The sequence below is a fragment of the Anabrus simplex genome, chromosome 11 (assembly GCF_040414725.1).
Source record: "Anabrus simplex isolate iqAnaSimp1 chromosome 11, ASM4041472v1, whole genome shotgun sequence".
Lineage (NCBI taxonomy): Eukaryota > Metazoa > Arthropoda > Insecta > Orthoptera > Tettigoniidae > Anabrus > Anabrus simplex.
The window spans coordinates 119,809,390-119,829,161 of NC_090275.1; the positions used below are offsets into that span (position 1 = coordinate 119,809,390).

The following is a 19,772-nucleotide window of genomic DNA, read 5'->3' on the forward strand; positions in this document are numbered from 1 at the left end:
TTTCCCAACCCTATGCGATCTGTCTATTTCGTCCACTGAGAGTTCCACCCCAATTTCACGAGCAATATCAATGACAATATTGTCCGTGTTTTCTCCTGCAGTTTCTTCCACACCAAACACACGCAAGCACTGTCTTCTTTGGTACTGCTCTAAACTGTCTGTTTTAATTTGCAGCTCCCTTTTTAATTCCCTTATGGTCGTGTCTCTTTCTTCCAGCGCACGCTTTAGTTCCTCGATCACACTCGTACTGAAATTTATGCTTTCTTTCAGCTGCTTTACAACTGTCTTCGTCACCTGATCTTGGATGAGGTTGGCAAGCGTGTTGAGAGTTTCCTTACAGCGCTTCCTGCACTGCTTGCTTCACGGCTTCCATTGGCACCTCTTTAACTTTTGGGGGCATGATTGTTTTTGCAGAGGTTTCACTGAACACTTCACGAACACTCTGACGTGCATAATTGTATTAGTTAGAGTAATGTATCACACTTGCGACTGTCAAACTGCTAAAATTCACCTTCTAATGCCGCACAAACCACGAGTCTCGTATTTCGTGACTATACACTATCCGATTACGCATCACTCCAGGTGGAAAACAGAATAATAGCACGTGCTCACTTTAGCTTTATGCATAAGATTGCGTCGTTATAATAATGCATGCTTGATAGAGGAAGAGGAAGAGGAGGAGGAAGACGTCATAACAGACTATGTATAGCCGCCATCTTGCACAGTAGCCTTTAAGCTAGCTTGGTCCATATGAGCCTGTGTATAGCCGCCATCTTGTGCAATCACCCTTAATTCGTCTCATAAGAGCAGCCGCCATCTTGCGCAAGCCCTCCCACGCCGTCTCATAGTAGAAGACGCCATCTTGCACAATCGCCCATAGCCGTCTCATAAGAAGCCGTGTATAGATGCCATCATGCGCAAGTGCCCTTGACCCACCCATAAGAAGCTGTGTATAGTCGCCATCTTGTGCAATCGCCCATGGCCGGGATAGTTCTCCATAAGACCTATGTATAGCCGCCATCTTGCGTAATCGCCCATAGCCGTCATCTTTCTCCATAAGAGTCCATGTATAACCGCCATCTTGTACGATTGGATAGCCGCCATCTTGCGCAAGCGTTCCTAAGCCGCCTCATAAGAAGCTATGTATAGCAGCCATCTTGCGCAAGCGCCCCTTAGCCATCTCATAAAGAGCTGTGCACATCCGCCATATTGTGCAATTCGCGTCAGAAAGGTCAACTTGCCGTAAAACTACGGCCCTGTGTAGTTTGACTCCTCCATGTGGTAACGTGTGCTTACGTATGTCAATCCCCATTGCCCTACTGCTTAAAACAACGTCCGGAAAATCATCATGGTTCTATCTCTCAAGATAGCGTCGGGAAGGGCATCTCGCCATAAAACTACGTCCTGTAAGGTGAAGCTCTTCTAGGATAACGACTGTCCACGTCGAGAAGGGAATCTAGCCGTAAAACTAAAGTTAGGCCCCTCCATTAGTTTAGGCTTGCTCTTTTATGTGCCGGGAAGGGCAACTAGCCGTTAAAGTGAGGTTACGCCCCTCAAGATGGCGACTGTGAGGTTAGGCTGGCTCTCTTCTGCAAAATTCAAAAATCGTCTTAGCCCTACTACTATACTAGGTGTCTTCTTTTATGTCCTAGGTGTAAAATATTCTGTGTCTGTGTCTGTCTGGTCAACAGCCCAGAGGCTGGTTGGATCCTCAAATAGCACCACCAAAGGTTGTGGGGTCATAAGGAAACCCCAAAAACCAATGGCAGCACCAAAATGAGGCATACTAGGCAAGATGAGGAGTGAGGTAGTTTGCCATTGCTTTCCTCACTGGGTCAGAAAGTACTCTACACTTCAAAATATTTCTTCCCCAAGGGGTTAAGATGGTAGTCGACTCTCAAAAACAACATATTTTTTCCATTCTTTCGAAAGCGTTTCTTGCATGAGCTTTTTTTTTTTTGTTTGAAGGTGGTCTTCTATATCCTAGATGTTAATAAATATTTGAAAACATTCACCCCTTAAAAGTATTCATTCCTTCATTACTGTACAACGTGCAAAATCAAAATTTCCCAGGCTGATCGCTTTTACATCCTAAATGTTAAGTAACATAGGGCTAAAACATTCAAATTTTTCCACATGAGGTTGAAATGAGTGTTAGGTCAGAAAGTAAACAACGATTCCCCCAACTAACAGAGGGCTCGGCTGACAGTGGACTCTCCAAAATGTAAAACTTTGAATAATAACTTTCAGTTTAAAACCGGAGCTTGCTAGTAGTAACATATTGGACTACGGGTCCGAATTCCTAAAATGAGCTATACGTATAATTTTCAACCTTGCAGCTCTGTTTATATTTTCTTTTCCGTTATTTTCTGTATTTAGGAACGTCCCTTGGGGATTGGTTTGCGATTTGTTGGAGTTTTTCATCAGCCGTGTGTTCCGTACATTACAAACGTAAACGTTCACTTGTAACGTATTACTCTCTACGTAAAATGAGAGGGTATTGTATTTTAAAGGCTTAGATTTTATTGTATGTCATTGAGTCCTCCTATTTTGTATGTTTATTCTGCCCTTAAACCAAAGCGCTGTGTTTATTTATGATCTTCACTTACTTTGCCCGCCCTTCCACATTGCTTTACACTTCAAAATTTTAGAGTAGTCTCTTAAGCTCTACAGAAAAGGGGCTGCCTTTGTTGATGTTACATTTATTGGGTTGTTGCAGGTTGATGAGCCGTGGCCGTTGAACGGGAATACCATTTCACTCGCCCGTCTTCCTCGACAGGATGATCCTATTCCTGAGGGTAGTCCTGCAACGGTCATGGGCTGGGGAGGTACAGATGTGAGTACCACGGACTTCTCTAGTAATTGCCACTCTTCTGGTTATCTTTGCTCCGCCAGAATGTAGCGGAGTCGCCGCTTGTCATTTCTAGTCTAGGCTGTGCAGGACGCCCAGTGTTGTGTGGTGCTATTTGCCAAGTCTATTGCATCAGGTATACCAGGTGATGCCACTAACGACACACGAGTAGGTACGAGTTGCTTTCAAAAAGTAGTCACACATAAGATCAGTGACGGCATCACTCAGTCTCTATAAACACCTGCTAGAATTTTCAGTCGCCTGACGATAGAAATCTGCTCCTTGTTTTTCGAACCATCGGAGAGCAGCTGTTTGTTATAACTCCCAGATGACATGTCAGCTCGTTGAAGGCATGACGATTTGTAGGAACAAGATCCGAATTGTATGCCGGATGGTTCCACAACTCCCGCGGAAACCATTAAAGCGAAGCTTGTGTTGTGCGCACCTCGGATATTTTTTCGTCGTCGTGAATGAGAACAATGCACCTGCTTATGTTTGCTTTGTGCGTCCACCTCAGTGTTTAGCAGTAAGAGTCGCATCCCGGAGCACATGAAAAAGGTGCTCGTGATCTTCCGCACTGATGCAGCTGCTCCGGCGGGGATGCACCTTTGTGACACTGTCCTCACCGCTCTGTGTCCGGGTGTCAACGTCCGATAATCCAGGTGGTGTTGAACATCTACTGTGCGGTACGCTCGCTGCTCACTGCGTTCATTTGCCTAAGTCGCCTCCTGTGGTCGAAGTGCCCAGACCATGGACTGCCAGTGGAATTGCTCATTCGTCTCGCCTAACTTGGAGCTCGAAGTACGCTCCTGTTTCACAGGCGAGACTACTACATCAGACTCTCCTCTCTCACGCAAACTGCAAGCGGCACTACGACGTAATTGCCTTCTTCTCGTACTCAAGACAATAAGAAAAATTACACTTTAATGTAGTGTAATTACAGTACTTTGCGCACTGCTTGAACTCCGTAAACACGGAAAGCCAGAAAGATCGTGAAACTTAACCTCCTTGAATTGGTCTTCCACCAGATTCCAGCAGTGTGGATCCGTACCAATCCATTCAAGAAAAACAATCAGTGCAAGTAGTATAATTGGATGGTTCTGCAGCCTCCTCCTCCTCCTGCGGCGCGGGAAATTTGAATTATGGCGGGAAATTTGAATTTGTGGCGGGAAATTTGAATTTTGGCGCGAGATTTGAATTTGTAAACAAAGTCACGTGCTTTTTGACAGCTGTCATCGACAACAACGCATCGCTAACCTCACTGCTGCCATCTTGACGGGCCTAAACCTCAGTAGTGCCAACTTAACCTAACTAGCGCGAGGTAAACAAAGCCACGTGTTTTTTGACAGCCACGTGCTTTTTGACAGACAACAACGCATCGCTAACCTCAGTACTGCCATCTTGACGGGCCTAAACCTTAGTGGTACCAACTTAACCTCACTAGCGCGTGGTAAACAAAGCCACGTGCTTTTTGACAGCCACGTGCTTTTTTGATAGCTGTCATCCGCCATCTTTAAACTACAGAGCACTGGGCTGCCCTCTTTAGATGTAAAATTCGTCACCTGTCATCGGCAGTGCTGCCATCTTGGCGGGCCTAAACCTTAGTGCTACCAACTTAACCTCACTAGCGCGTGGTAAACAAAGCCACGTGCTTTTTGACAGCCACGTGCTTTTTTGACAGCTGTCATCCGCCATCTCTAAACCACAGAGCACTGTGCTGCCCTCTTTATCGTAGTAGATGTAAATTCGTCACCTGTCATCGGCAGTGCTGCCATCTTGGCGGGCCTAAACCTTATTGCTACCAACTTAACCTCACTAGCGTGAGATAAACAAATCCACGTGCTTTTTTGACAGCTGCCATCCGCCATCTTTAATCTATAGAGCACAGTGCTGCCCTCTTTAGCTACTTACCTTTGAAATGTGGTGGCGGATAATTTGAAAAATGCTTTTGACAGCAGCCATCTTTAATCTAGAGAGCACCGTGCTGCCCTCTTTAGCTAGATACCTGTGGTGGCAGGTAATTCCACATGACAGCAGCCATCTTTAATCAAGAGAGCACCGTGCTGCCCTCTATGTGGTGGCGGCAAATTCTACATGCTCTTGTTTGGAAAAAAACTCACGCGCTTTTTTGACAGCCGTCATCCACCATCTTTAATCAACAGAGCACAGTGCTGCACTCATTAGCTAGATACCTTTGAAATGTGGTGGCGGCAATTTGAAAAATTCTATGTGCTCTTGTTTGGAAACAAAGCCACGTGCTTTTTTGACAGCTGTCATCCGCCATCTTTAATCAATAGAGCACTGTGCTGCTATCATGCGGACAATTTCGTCAGCTGTCATCCGCCATCTTTAATCCACAGAACACCGTGCTGCCCTCTTTATGACATGTACTAGCGGGCAATTTGAAAAGTTCTGTTAGCTGTCATCCGCCATCTTTAATCAAGAGTGCACCGTGCTGCCATCTTTAGCTAGATACCTTTGAAATGTGGTGGCGGCAAATTGAAAAATTCCACCTGCTCCTGTTTAGTAAACAAACTCACGCGCTTTTTTGTCAGCTGTCATCCGCCATCTTACATCGCAGACCTCAGTGCTACACTCTTTAGTTGAAATATGGTGGCGGATAATTTAAAAAAGAAAAATTCTACAGCAGCCATCTCTCGACGCTAATTGCACAAGATGGTGGCTATACATGACTCCTTAAAGGTGCTTATGCAAGATGGCCGCTATACATAGGTTCTTAAGAGACGCCCTTGGGATGCTTGCGCAAGATGGCGGTTATACATGGCTCCTTATGAGATGCCCTAGGGATGCTTGAGCAAGAAGGCGGTTGCTCTTATGAGGCGGCTTAAGGGTCCTTGCACAAGATGGCTAGAGACTCCCTAAGGATGCTTGCGCAAGATGGCGGACACAAGATGGCGGCTATAAACGTCTCCTTATGAGACGCCATAAGGGTGCTTGCGCAAGATGGCTGCTGCTCTTATGAAGAAAGCTAGCTTAGAGGCTAACGTGTCGTGCTAGTTCGATTCATATAATTTGGGGCTTAAATGCAAAATGTTAAATATCTCGAAAGCAGTGCATCGTAGAGCAAAACGGACAAAAAAATTTCTGCCCAGTACCTCGGTTCGCAGTACGAGGAACAAGAAAAACATAGTCTAATGATGAGATCAACGGTTCGGTTCCTACTTAGGCCCTTTGGCATTCGCTCTGTTTTAGCCTGTATTGAAGCAAGTCTTCGTAACATGATCAGGTTTAGCTATGGTAGAGAGTATAACGTGCCGTGCAGGTTCGATTAATTAAATTTGGGGCTTAAAAGCAAAATGTTAAATATCTCGAAAACGGTGCATCGTAGAGCAAAACCTGATACCTGGGTTTGCAATATCAGGAACAAGAAAAAAAACATAGTCTAATGATGAGATCGACGGTTCGATCCCTACTTAGGCCCTTTGGCATTGGCAGCTATCTAATTCTACAATATGGGGGCTATACATAGCTTCTTATGAGGCAGCTTAAGAGCGCTTGCACAAGATGGCTGCTGCTCTTATGAGACGCCCTAGGGGTGCTTGCGCAAGGTAGCAGCGACAAGACGGTGACTATACACAGCTCCTTATGATACGGCCTAGAGGTGCTCACACAAGATGGTGCCTGCTCTGATGAAGAAAGCTAGCTTTGCATCGTGCAGGTGTCTTTACAACACTAAACCTCATACCTTTGAAATGTGGTGGTGGGTAATTTGAAAAATTCTACGTGCTTTTTCTTAACAGCAGCTATCTTTAAACAATAGCGGCTATACATAAGCTGTTAAGGCCTCCTCTTATGTCAAGGCATAGCTCTATCGAACAAGTTTAAACCTGCATCGGGATAGCTAGAGTAAGCACGTGCTGCACTGATGACGTCATTATGCATGTTTAGATTTGCAAATCACTAAAGAAACATAACAAGACTAGAATCGAACACTGCACTCTATGCCGTTAACTTTATCATGTGATCGGAACATTGATTGAAGTGTTTAGAACGCTAAATAAGTAGAACCGAACACTGTACTCGATACAACATGTGTTTAGAACATGTCAGGGAATACCTTTGTTCTAAAAAGATTAGGTTACTGCACATTCCTTGTAGGGCTAATAGGCAAAAGGGCTAATGGGCTAAAGGGCTAAAGGGCTAATGGGCTAAAGGGCTAATGGGCTAAAGGGCTAATGGGCTAGAGGGCTAGGGTGCCTCTCCTCTCTTTATCCGGGCTTGAGACCGGCTCTACAACTAGAGGCGGAGTTAACATCCTAAGGAAGGGAGAATGTTGGGAAATAATCTATACGAATACAGCTACTCGATCGACTATATACTACAGATGGATGACTTAGGTGAGGGTAAGCGCTTACTTAATAATACCTACACGACGTAATTCATACTCTATTTCAAAAATATCTTCTTTGTACTGCGTGCAACCAGCATCATGATAGGCTCTTAGTTGTAAACGTTTTACGAGTACGTTGGGGTCGTTACAGTAGCTTGTATCTACATAGGGTAACAGAGGCTTGTTGTGAACTTTGAGTCTATATGCAGACAGTTGATGTGCAGGGACTTGTTTTGATGTAATACGTGCTTCAGCAGTAGCGTTTCTAGGTACAAACTTAACTTGTTTCGATAGCGATGAAGTGTTAAAATTTCCTTCTTCTTTACCTTGCATCTCTTCTTGAGATGTTTGCACTGCGACAGAACGTGTAGTTAGCTTAGGATATGAAGTAAAATCATCAAGCTGTAATGGCAATGAATTTTCTTCTTCTTCTACTACTTTCCCTTTACTACTGTTTTGATCAACATCATTATCCTTATTATCATAATCATGATCTTGCCCCTCTTTATCTTGAAGTTTGTGCTTAGTAACAGAACTTGCAGCAGGCCTAGACAACAAGGGAGAATTAAAAATCTCTCGCAGAGGTGTACTTTTCAAACATAAATCAGTGTTCGCTGGAATATGGTTGAGCTCTTTGTATTTTGTTCCCGATGAAGCTACATTACACGCGGCTTCATGACGTTGAGCGTTGTATGCGTTCTTGAACTCTCTTCTACAATGTTTGCATTGAAAAATTGTCCTACATGATATCTCATGACGTCTCCTGTGATAGCTTCGGGAAAATGCTTTTCCACACTCTTCGCAAATATACCTAGACATAGGTTTTTCCATGACGGACTTTTATCTTCTGCTAACAGATTCTTCTTTAAATCTACTCGACATTTGTTACTCTCTACTTCGATGATGCGAACAGCTTAGCGATTAACAGTAAACTAACACAAAAGCGTATAACCAAGGTAGCAACAGTAAGGTTTAAGCCCATCAAGATGGCAAGAGTGAGGTTAGCGACGTTCTGCTGTTGGATTTTAAATTCCGCGCTATAACATGCATAAGGTGGCAGCCTTGAGCTTTACCGCCGTAAAGATGGTAGCAGTGAGGTTAGCGTCGCTCTATTGTCCTTCAAGGTGAGGTTAGGGTTCGTCAAGAAGACAGCTGTCAAAAAAGCACGTGGCTATGTTTACCAAACAAGAGCACGTGGTCGTGACGTCACGCTCACGTAATCAATCCTTAGCTCTACGTCGTTAAGAGCAGCATTAGGATTAGCTATGTTTAAAAATCTTAGGAACAGAGCAGCAGTATGAATAGCCATGTTTTAAAGCGTGTAGACATCACCTATCGATTTTACATGCATCAAATATCGCACTAATCTTCTTCCACTAGATCGTGCTGCTATCTTAGCATAACCTATACGCATGACCTTAAGGTACAAAGAATAGCTATGTTTCAATGCGTGTACACATCACCTATCGATTTTGCATGCATCGACTATCATACTAAACTTCATCCGCTAGATTGTGCTGCTATCTTAGCATAACTTATACACATGAACTTAAAGTACAAAGAATAGCCATGTTTCAAAGCGTGTACACATTACTTATTGATTTTGCATTCATCGAATCTCGTACTGAACTTCTTCCGCTAGATTGTGCTGGTATCTTAGCATAACCTATACGCATGAACTTAAACTACAAAGAATAGCTGAGTTCACAGCGTGTACACATCACCTATCGATTTGCATGCATCAGCTATCGTACTAAACTTCTTCCGCTAGATTATACTGCTATCTTAGCATAACCTATACGCACAAACTTAAAGTACAAAGAATAGCCATGTTTCACAGTGTGTACACATCATCTATCGATTTTGCATGCATCAGCTATGGTACTAAAATTCTTTCTCTAGATTGTGCTGCTACCTTAGCATAACCTATACGCACGAACTTAAAGTACAAAGAATAGCCATGTTTCAAAGCGTGTACATATTACTTATCGATTTTGCAAGCATCAACTCTCGTACTAAACTTCTTCCTCTAGATTGTGCTGATATCTTAGCATAACCTATACGCATGAACTCAAACTACAAAGAATAACTGAGTTCACAGCGTGTACACATCACCTATCGATTTTGCATACAACAACTATCACACTAAACTTCTTCCGCTAGATTGTACTCCTATCTTAGCATAGCCTATACGCACGAACTTAAAGCACAAAAAATAACGATGTTTAACAGCGTGTACACATCACCTATTTATTTTGCATGCATCGACTATTTTTTACCACCAGAGTGTACAACGATCGTATATGTGTATTGCTAACGTATGTGTATAAAGTTAAAGCACAAAGAATAGCCAAGTTCAAAGCGTGTACACATCACCTATCGATTTTGCATGCATCGACTATCGTACTAAACTTCTACCGCTAGAGTGTACAACGTTCGCAATTGTGTGCTACTACCTATGTGCGTGAACTTATAGCACAAAGAATAGCGTGTACACAACACCAGTCAATTTTGCATGCATTAACTCTTGTACTAAACTTCTTCCACAACAGTGTGCGATAATCGCTTGTGTGTGCTGCAATCTAAACATAACCTATGTGCACGAAGTTAAAGCACAAAGAATACCCAAGTTCAAAGCGTGTACACATCACCTATCGATTTTGCATGCATCGTCTTTCTTACTAAACTTTTTCCACTAGAGCGTGCAACAACCTTATAAGTATGCTGCTAACTTAGTATAACTTATAAGCATGAACTTAAAGCATAAAGAATAGCGATGTATAAAAATCTTGTGAACATAGCAGCAGCAGCAGTAAGAATAGCAATGTTTTAAAAGCGTGTACGCATTGCCTATCGATTATACATGCATCAACTAGAGTACAAAACTTCTCCCGCTAGAGTTTGCTGCTATCTTAGCATAACCTATGTGCGCGGATTTAAAGCACGAAGAATAGTTAAGTTTCAAAGTGTGTACACAACACCTATCGATTTTGCACGCATCAACTATCGTACTAAACACATCCTGCTAGGATGTACAAGGTTCACATGTGTTTGCGCTGTTACTTTAGCATGACCTATGCGAATGAACTTAAAGCACAAAGAATAGCGATGTTTGAAAATCTTGCGAACTTGGCAGCGGTAAGAATAGCAAGGTTTACAAGCGTGTACATATCACCTTTTGATAATGCATACATCTTCTACGCGAGCGTGCGACCATCGCTTGTACAGGTGCTGCATTATAAACATAACCTATGTGCACGAACTTAAAGCATAAAGAATAACTATGTGAAAAAATCTTGTGAACATAGCAGAGTGTTAACTACGTAGGTGTAGACATTGAACTTTGCATGCTGAAGCAGCATACTACGTGACCGTGACGTCACGACCACGTGCTCTTGTTTGGTAAACATAGCCACGTGCTTTTTTGACAGCTGTCTTCTTGACGAACCCTAACCTCACATTGAAGGACAATAGAGCGACGCTAACCACACTGCTGCCATCTTTACGGCGGTAAACCTCAAGGCTGCCACCTTATGCATGTTATAGCGCGGAATTTAAAATCCAACAGCAGAACGTCGCTAACCTCACTCTTGCCATCTTGATGGGCTTAAACCTTACTGTTGCTACCTTGGTTATATGCTTTTGTGTTAGTTTACTGTTAATCGCAAAGCTGTTCGCATCATCGAAGTAGAGAGTAACAAATGTTGAGTAGATTTAAAGAAGAATCTGTTAGCAGAAGATAAAAGTCCGTCATGGAAAAACCTATGTCTAGGTATATTTGCGAAGAGTGTGGAAAAGCATTTTCCCGAAGCTATCACAGGAGACGTTATGAGATATCATGTAGGACAATTTTTCAATGCAAACATTGTAGAAGAGAGTTCAAGAACGCATACAACGCTCAACGTCATGAAGCCGCGTGTAATGTAGCTTCATCGGGAACAAAATACAAAGAGCTCAACCATATTCCAGCGAACACTGATTTATGTTTAAAAAGTACACCTCTGCGAGAGATTTTTAATTCTCCCTTGTTGTCAAGGCCTGCTGCAAGTTCTGTTACTGAGCACAAACTTCAAGATAAAGAGGGGCAAGATCATGATTATGATAATAAGGATAATGATGTTGATCAAAACAGTAGTAAAGGGAAAGTAGTAGTAGAAGAAGAAAATTCATTGCCATTACAGCTTGATGATTTTACTTCATATCCTAAGCCTACTACACGTTCAGTCAGCAGTGCAAACATCTCAAGAAGAGATGCAAGGTAAAGAAGAAGGAAATTTTAACGCTTCATCGCTATCGAAACAAGTTAAGTTTGTACCTAGAAACGCTACTGCTGAAGCACGTATTACATCAAAACAAGTCCCTGCACATCAACTGTCTGCATATAGACTCAAAGTTCACAACAAGCCTCTGTTACCCTATGTAGATATAAGCTACTGTAAAGACCCCAACGTACTCGTAAAACGTTTACAACTAAGAGCCTATCATGATGCTGGTTACACGCAGTACAAAGAAGATATTTTTGAAATAGAGTATGAATTACGTCGTGTAGGTATTATTAAGTAAGCGCTTACCCTCACCTTAGTCATCCATCTGTAGTATATAGTCGATCGAGTAGCTGTATTCGTATAGATTATTTCCCAATATTCTCCCTTCCTTAGGATGTTAACTCCGCCTCTAGTTGTAGAGCCGGTCTCAAGCCCGGATAAAGAGAGGAGAGGCACCCTAGCCCTCTAGCCCATTAGCCCTTTAGCCCATTAGCCCTTTAGCCCATTAGCCCTTTAGCCTATTAGCCCTACAAGGAATGTGCAGTAACCTAATCTTCTTAGAACAAAGGTATCCCCTGACATGTTCTAAACACATGTTGTATCGAGTACAGTGTTCGGTTCTACTTATTTAGCGTTCTAAACACTTCAATCAATGTTCCGATCACATGATAAAGTTAACGGCATAGAGTGCAGTGTTCGATTCTAGTCTTGTTATGTTTCTTTAGTGATTTGCAAATCTAAACATGCATAATGACGTCATCAGTGCAGCACGTGCTTACTCTAGCTATCCCGATGCAGGTTTAAACTTGTTCGATAGAGCTATGCCTTGACATAAGAGGAGGCCTTAACAGCTTATGTATAGCCGCTATTGTTTAAAGATAGCTGCTGTTAAGAAAAAGCACGTAGAATTTTTCAAATTACCCACCACCACATTTCAAAGGAATGAGGTTTAGTGCTGTAAAGATACCTGCACGATGCAAAGCTAGCTTTCTTCATCAGAGCAGGCACCATCTTGTGTGAGCACCGCTAGGCCGTATCATAAGGAGCTGTGTATAGTCACCGTCTTGTCGCTGCTACCTTGCGCAAGCACCCCTAGGGCGTCTCATAAGAGCAGCAGCCATCTTGTGCAAGCGCTCTTAAGCTGCCTCATAAGAAGCTATGTATAGCCCCCATCTTGTAGAATTAGATAGCTGCCAATGCCAAAGGGCCTAAGTAGGGATCGAACCGTCGATCTCATCATTAGACTATGTTTTTTCTTGTTCCTGATACTGCAAACCCAGGTATCAGGTTTTGCTCTACGATGCACCGTTTTCGAGATATTTAACATTTTGCATTTAAGCCCCAAATTTAATTAATCGAACCTGCACGGCACGTTATACTCTCTACCATAGCTAAACCTGATCATGTTACGAAGACTTTCTTCAATACAAGCTAAAACAGAGCGAATGCCAAAGGGCCTAAGTAGGAACCGAACCGTTGATCTCATCATTAGACTATGTTTTTCTTGTTCCTCGTACTGCGAACCGAGGTACTGGGCAGAAATTTTTTTGTCCGTTTTGCTCTACGATGCACTGCTTTCGAGATATTTAACATTTTGCATTTAAGCCCCAAATTATATGAATCGAACTAGCACGACACGTTAGCCTCTAAGCTAGCTTTCTTCATAAGAGCAGCAGCCATCTTGCGCAAGCACCCTTATGGCGTCTCATAAGGAGACGTGTATAGCCGCCATCTTGTGTCCGCCATCTTGCGCAAGCATCCTTAGGGAGTCTCTAGCCATCTTGTGCAAGGACCCTTAAGCCGCCTCATAAGAGCAACCGCCTTCTTGCTCAAGCATCCCTAGGGCATCTCATAAGGAGCCATGTATAACCGCCATCTTGCGCAAGCATCCCAAGGGCGTCTCATAAGAACCTATGTATAGCGGCCATCTTGCATAAGCACCTTTAAGGAGTCATGTATAGCCACCATCTTGTGCAATTAGCGTCGAGAGATGGCTGCTGTAGAATTTTTCTTTTTTAAATTATCCGCCACCATATTTCAACTAAAGAGTGTAGCACTGAGGTTTGCGATGTAAGATGGCGGATGACAGCTGACAAAAAAGCGCGTGAGTTTGTTTACTAAACAGGAGCACGTGGAATTTTTCAATTTGCCGCCACCACATTTCAAAGGTATCTAGCTAAAGATGGCAGCACGATGCACTCTTGATTAAAGTTGGCGGATGACAGCTAAAAGAACTTTTCAAATTGCCCGCTAGTACATGTCATAAAGAGGGCAGCACGGTGTTCTGTGGATTAAAGATGGCGGATGACAGCTGTCAAAAAGCACGTGGCTTTGTTTCCAAACAAGAGCACATAGAATTTTTCAAATTGCCGCCACCACATTTCAAAGGTATCTAGCTAAATAGTGCAGCACTGTGCTCTGTTGATTAAAGATGGCGGATGACGGCTGTCAAAAAAGCGCGTGAGTTTGTTTCCAAACAAGAGCATGTAGAATTTGCCGCCACCACATAGAGGGCAGCACGGTGCTCTCTTGATTAAAGATGGCTGCTGTCATGTGGAATTACCTGCCACCACAGGTATCTAGCTAAAGAGGGCAGCACGGTGCTCTCTAGATTAAAGATGGCTGCTGTCAAAAGCATTTTTCAAATTATCCGCCACCACATTTCAAAGGTAAGTAGCTAAAGAGGGCAGCACTGTGCTCTATAGATTAAAGATGGCGGATGACTGCTGTCAAAAAAGCACGTGGATTTGCTTATCTCACGCTAGTGAGGTTAAGTTGGTAGCACTAAGGTTTAGGCCCGCCAAGATGGCAGCACTGCCGATGACAGGTGACGAATTTACATCTACTATGATAAAGAGGGCAGCACAGTGCTCTGTGGTTTAAAGATGGCGGATGACAGCTGTCAAAATAGCACGTGGCTGTCAAAAAGCACGTGGCTTTGTTTACCACGCGCTAGTGAGGTTAAGTTGGTAGCACTAAGGTTTAGGCCCGCCAAGATGGCAGCACTGCCGATGACAGGTGACGAATTTTACATCTAAAGAGGGCAGCCCAGTGCTCTGTAGTTTAAAGATGGCGGATGACAGCTATCAAAAAAGCACGTGGCTGTCAAAAAGCACGTGGCTTTGTTTACCACGCGCTAGTGAGGTTAAGTTGGTACCACTAAGGTTTAGGCCCGTCAAGATGGCAGTACTGAGGTTAGCGATGCGTTGTTGTCTGTCAAAAAGCACGTGGCTGTCAAAAAACACGTGGCTTTGTTTACCTCGCGCTAGTTAGGTTAAGTTGGCACTACTGAGGTTTAGGCCCGTCAAGATGGCAGCAGTGAGGTTAGCGATGCGTTGTTGTCGATGACAGCTGTCAAAAAGCACGTGGCGTTGTTTACACATTCAAATCTCGCGCCAAAATTCAAATTTCCCGCCAAAAATTCAAATTTCCCGCCATAATTCAAATTTCCCGCGCCGCGGGAGGAGGAGGCGGCAGAACCATCCAATTATACTACTTGTGCATTCTCAGGTCAAGTAATATGGATAAACATAGCATACCTTCACCAATCCCCTACTGCGACTCTGGTACCTTAGTGGACTGTCCTCGGCTTCAGATAACATTTTATTGTAACATAACCTCTTATATAAGTCACAGTAAAACACGAACAACAAAACAAGAACACTTCAATGCATGGAACAAACACGGACGATTTGCGTCGCGGTGAATCAAAATTACTTATAATGAAAATCATTCAATTGAAAATACGTAAATAAATCAGATTATGAAATAACAAGCGTTTCGAAACATCTCCCTCATAACGTAGAAGTTCACTTGTAACGTGTTACTTTCTATCTAAACTGCCCTTAAATTATCAGCGTAGTGTGGACCATACAACAGAACAGACGTTGCTCCTTCACATTCGCTGTTGTTAATTTGAAGTAGAGTTTGAAGAACTCCGCACAATGCAGTCGAACAGTCTCTCCCGTGAATTACATTTTCGTGTCTGAAGTGGACTTCCATTCTTCACGACACAACTTTTTACTGTTTGAATGTCTTGCATATTCTCCTTACACTATGTGGTACACCAGCTCTTCCACACTCAACGGCTGACTGTTGACTCGTAGCTCAGTATCTCCTTGAGGATCTCTACGAGGATCTTGACGTCGGTTTGCTTGCTAGAGCTACCCATGCTGGATGGGCCTCGGAGTAGGGCCAGACTAACAGCTGCCTGAGAGGTGCCTGCTGTCATTTTTCTTCTTCCTCCCTATCCTAACCCGAATGTTCAATTCTCTTACTGTCCAGCCTCGGATAGTATAAGTTTGTACGAAGGGTTCACCCTCCCCCAATCAGGAGTTTCGGGTATTGGTGAGGTGATGCGTGGCTACTGGGAGAGAAGTGGCCTACCTCTAGATAACCGGCGCCCTCTGGAGTATTAAGCTTTACTGTGACTACTCACTGATTTGAAATGAAACTGAATTAAAATATTCATGAAGTAAAATATTCCTTCAGGCCTGCAACCCATCGGAAGGACATTTGATTGGTTTCAAGTCTTGCAAATAGAAAAATGCAAGACCGTAACGGGACACATGGCCCAATACTTGGAAGGAAGATGATGAAGGTGATGATGATGATGATGATGGAGAAATAAAATACTCAATCATCGGACTATGTACTCACACTTAGTGCTTACCTGATTACTTGCACATACAACTGTTGATCGGCTCCAGCTACAAATAAATGTAACGATAATAGAATGAGAGTCTGAATATCTCTAGGGCATGAGGTAATAAGCTTACTTTCACAGCATAATATACATGTTCTGGGAAAGGACATGTTCGTTTGGTTTCCCAATTAAAATTCAAGGTTTTCTGATCTACCATTGAAATAAAGCAATTAATTGTATTTGATACCAACAAAATATATTCTTTAAATTTATAATAATAAATGGCAGGACTTGTTGCGATAATATAGATGATAATATACAATTCTGAAATTACAACTGAAAGAAACTTAAGGCATTACATTTGAAATCCTCTTGACCGGACATACAAAGGTTGTACAAGAAATTCATCCCTCACTGGTTCACTTAATTGTACCTTGAATACTTTGAGTATTAATACGATCTATTGCTATGAATAGGTATCAGCTGCAGGCATCTCAAATCTAATTTTAGTTTCACAAACGAGATATAGCATGGCTTAAAATTATAGTCACACTTCACAATCAACTTTACAATTAATTCACTGATAGCTGTTAGTCTGCATTACGACGACTCACTATTCGGCTGTCACCGAACTGACACAAGAACTCGACCGACCAGATACACGAAACACACTCCGAACATATAATCCATGTGGTCACTGACGATTACGTATCCATATCACTGTGCTATCTTCTACTGACTGACTGACCAACTGTGACCTCACTCTCCATATGACTATCCATCGACCAAGGCTCCATCCATCTGATTACAACACTTCATGGCAAGACTCTCCATTCAGCTCCTCCCAAACAACTGTGGCCTCTCCTTCCGACTGACTCCAATTCACTAGCTGCTATAGGATACACCCCTTCATATAGACATTAATTAACACATGGTATTACACCCACGGCAGACTTAAAAACTGACATGGTGTCACTCCCACCCAACTACAAATATTACATATTGTGTTGAAATAGCCTGAGGCAAATTAAGAACTCTCTAAATATTATCTCATCGCTAAATGCATACAATGACAGAGCAATGACTCGACAGTTACCGTAATAGTATTACACCATACGTCGCAATATTTTAAAAGTAGTATCACAAATAATATATCAGCATCTAATATTAGGCAGTAAGTCTCACTCTACATGATTTTGATGCTAACACACACACATATATATACACAATAAATTGAATACAATAAAGCAAGCGATAATTAATTAATACATAGTGTAATCAGATTATAGAATTGAATCAAACAATAATCATAGTTACAGTTTTAGTAATAATATCACAGATACAATAATAATAATAATAACAACAATAATAATAATAATAATAATAATAATAATAATAATAATAATAATAATAAGGGTACGTAAATTTTGTTACTACCTTTTTTCCGACTTCGACGGGACAACAATCCTCCCTTAACACTATACGACTCGTCTTCGAGAGACCCATCCGCGATTCGTTTCAACAATTCACAACACTCTGGGTCGTCCTTCTGGTATTCGGAGATGTCCGTGAAGGACCATGGGAAAGTTTGCAAAATATTAATGTTGTTATGTTCTTCGATCAGAGCACGGTCTTCCTCAGGTTCGACCTCACTTTCCTTTACCTCATCAAACATGCGCGAGAAGCAGTCGGCTAGAACGTTGTCTTTCCCACGAACATGCACCACAGTGAATTTGTACGCAGATAATCGGAGAATTCATCTGGCAGTGCGACCAAGTCTTTTCACATTAGCGCTCATCCATGAGAGGGCTTGGTTGTCCGTATGGACGTAGAAATGGCGGTGCTCCAAGTACGAGCGAAACTTCTCGACACCTAAAACTATTGCTAGGCATTTTTTTTTGTAAATGGAATACCTCAGTTCAGCACCATGTAGCAGTTTACTAAAGTACGCGACGGGGGCCAGCTTACCCTGCCCATCAGCTTGATTAAGTACAGCGGAAACAGCGAGCTCGCTGGAGTCGCATTGTAAGACGAAATCACGGGGAAAATCCGGACTGTGCAACACAGGGGCTTCACAAAGTGCTTGTTTCAGTTGTTCGAAGGCATGGTTTTGATCGTGGCTCCAGACAAAGCGGCAACCTTTCCGTTTTAGCAGGTTTAAGGGGGCCGAAATCTGAGAAAATTTTTTGATGAACCGGCTGTAAAAGCCGACCATACCAAGAAATCTTCTCACACCGCGAACGTTTTTAGGCTGTGGAAAGTCTTTGATGCACTTAACCCGGTCAGGGTTTACAGCGATGCCAAAACCAGAAACAACGTGACCGAGGAAATTTAGACGTTTGGAACAAAGAGAGACCTTCTTAGGGTTGATCGTGAAGCCGTGCTTGCGCAACCGACTGAGAACTTCGCGAAGATGGGCCAAGTACTCGTCAAAGCTGAGCGAAAAGATCAGAAGATCGTCCAAAAAATTAAAGACACATGAAAATTTGAGATCCCCGAAGATCGAATCCATCACGCGGCTAAGCGCTTGCCCTCCTATCGAAATGCCCATCGGGACTTTATTGAACTCAAACAATCCAAACGGAGTGGCGAAGGCAGTACAGGGGCGACTTTTGAGATCCAAGGGGATCTGGTAATATGCGGAATCTAAGTCAAATACAGTGAAGTACTTTGCGCCATTAAAATGCTGGAAGGCACTTTCAATGGTGGGTAAAGGAAAGCTGTCAAAGACGATGTTTTTATTTATTTTGCGGTAGTCTATAATGAACCTGAATTTGCCGTCTTTTTAGGGATTAGGAAGGCAGGGCTGCTAAAGGGTGACTTCGAGGGACCGATAACCTTCTTTTCCAGCAGGTCGTTGACACATTCTCGCATAGCGGACAACTTCGGAGGCGAATAACTGAACGAAGGGGACCTAACAGGCGTATCATCTTTGAGTTCAATGGCGTATGAGAAATTCTTTGCACACCCAAGCTTATCGGTCAAGACGGAAAATTCCTCTACCAAGCAGTTCAACATGAGATTTTGGTTTTCACTGAGTTCACATGAGGCGTTGGTAAGAAGAGGTTCCACCAGAGCGGACACAGTGGGACGCTGAAATGGTGTCTCAAAGGGGTGATTGACATCAGATTTAAAGCGAAAGGCAAAAGTTCGATTGATGAAATCGATGGACAAGCCGGTAGCCAGCATAAAATCAGTCCCTAGTATGATCGGCGCGGACAGGTTGGGCACAACTTTAAACGTCCAATCCCACGACAAACTATGTATCTTAATATGGCACTTGGCTCGACCTACGGGACACACCTCACGGCCATCGACAGACACGTACTTTCTCAGGTTCTCGCTTTCAGGGAGACACTCTAATTTCATAGAAAGCACCAGGGATTTGTCTACAACAGAAATACACGAGCCGGTATCTAACAAGCCATAAAATACACGAGACCCGACATAAACTTCAGCCCATGGGGTGGATGAGGGAAGGCCCCAGATCCTCTTATTGAAACTAACATTAGGCGCCAACGGTGGGCCATCACACCGGCGCGGCTCTAGTTTCCCTGCTAAGGGTTACAACGAGGACACACGCGCACGGTGACACCAGCAAGACCACACTGAGAACACTTTACAGGGGAATTAGACCAAGAGTTCTTCGAGACGTGATCT

At 43.0% G+C, this 19,772-nt stretch overlaps 1 protein-coding gene across 1 annotated transcript in view; it reads left to right on the forward strand.

The window, feature by feature from the left end:
- Positions 1 to 19,772, forward strand: part of LOC136883174 (trypsin-1-like) — a 159,000-nt gene that overhangs the window by 100,243 nt on the left and 38,985 nt on the right. Inside the window, exon 3 of the mRNA XM_068229628.1 lies at positions 2,720 to 2,836. Coding sequence (XP_068085729.1) covers positions 2,720 to 2,836 — 117 coding nt within the window. The remainder of the gene's footprint in view (positions 1 to 2,719; positions 2,837 to 19,772) is intronic.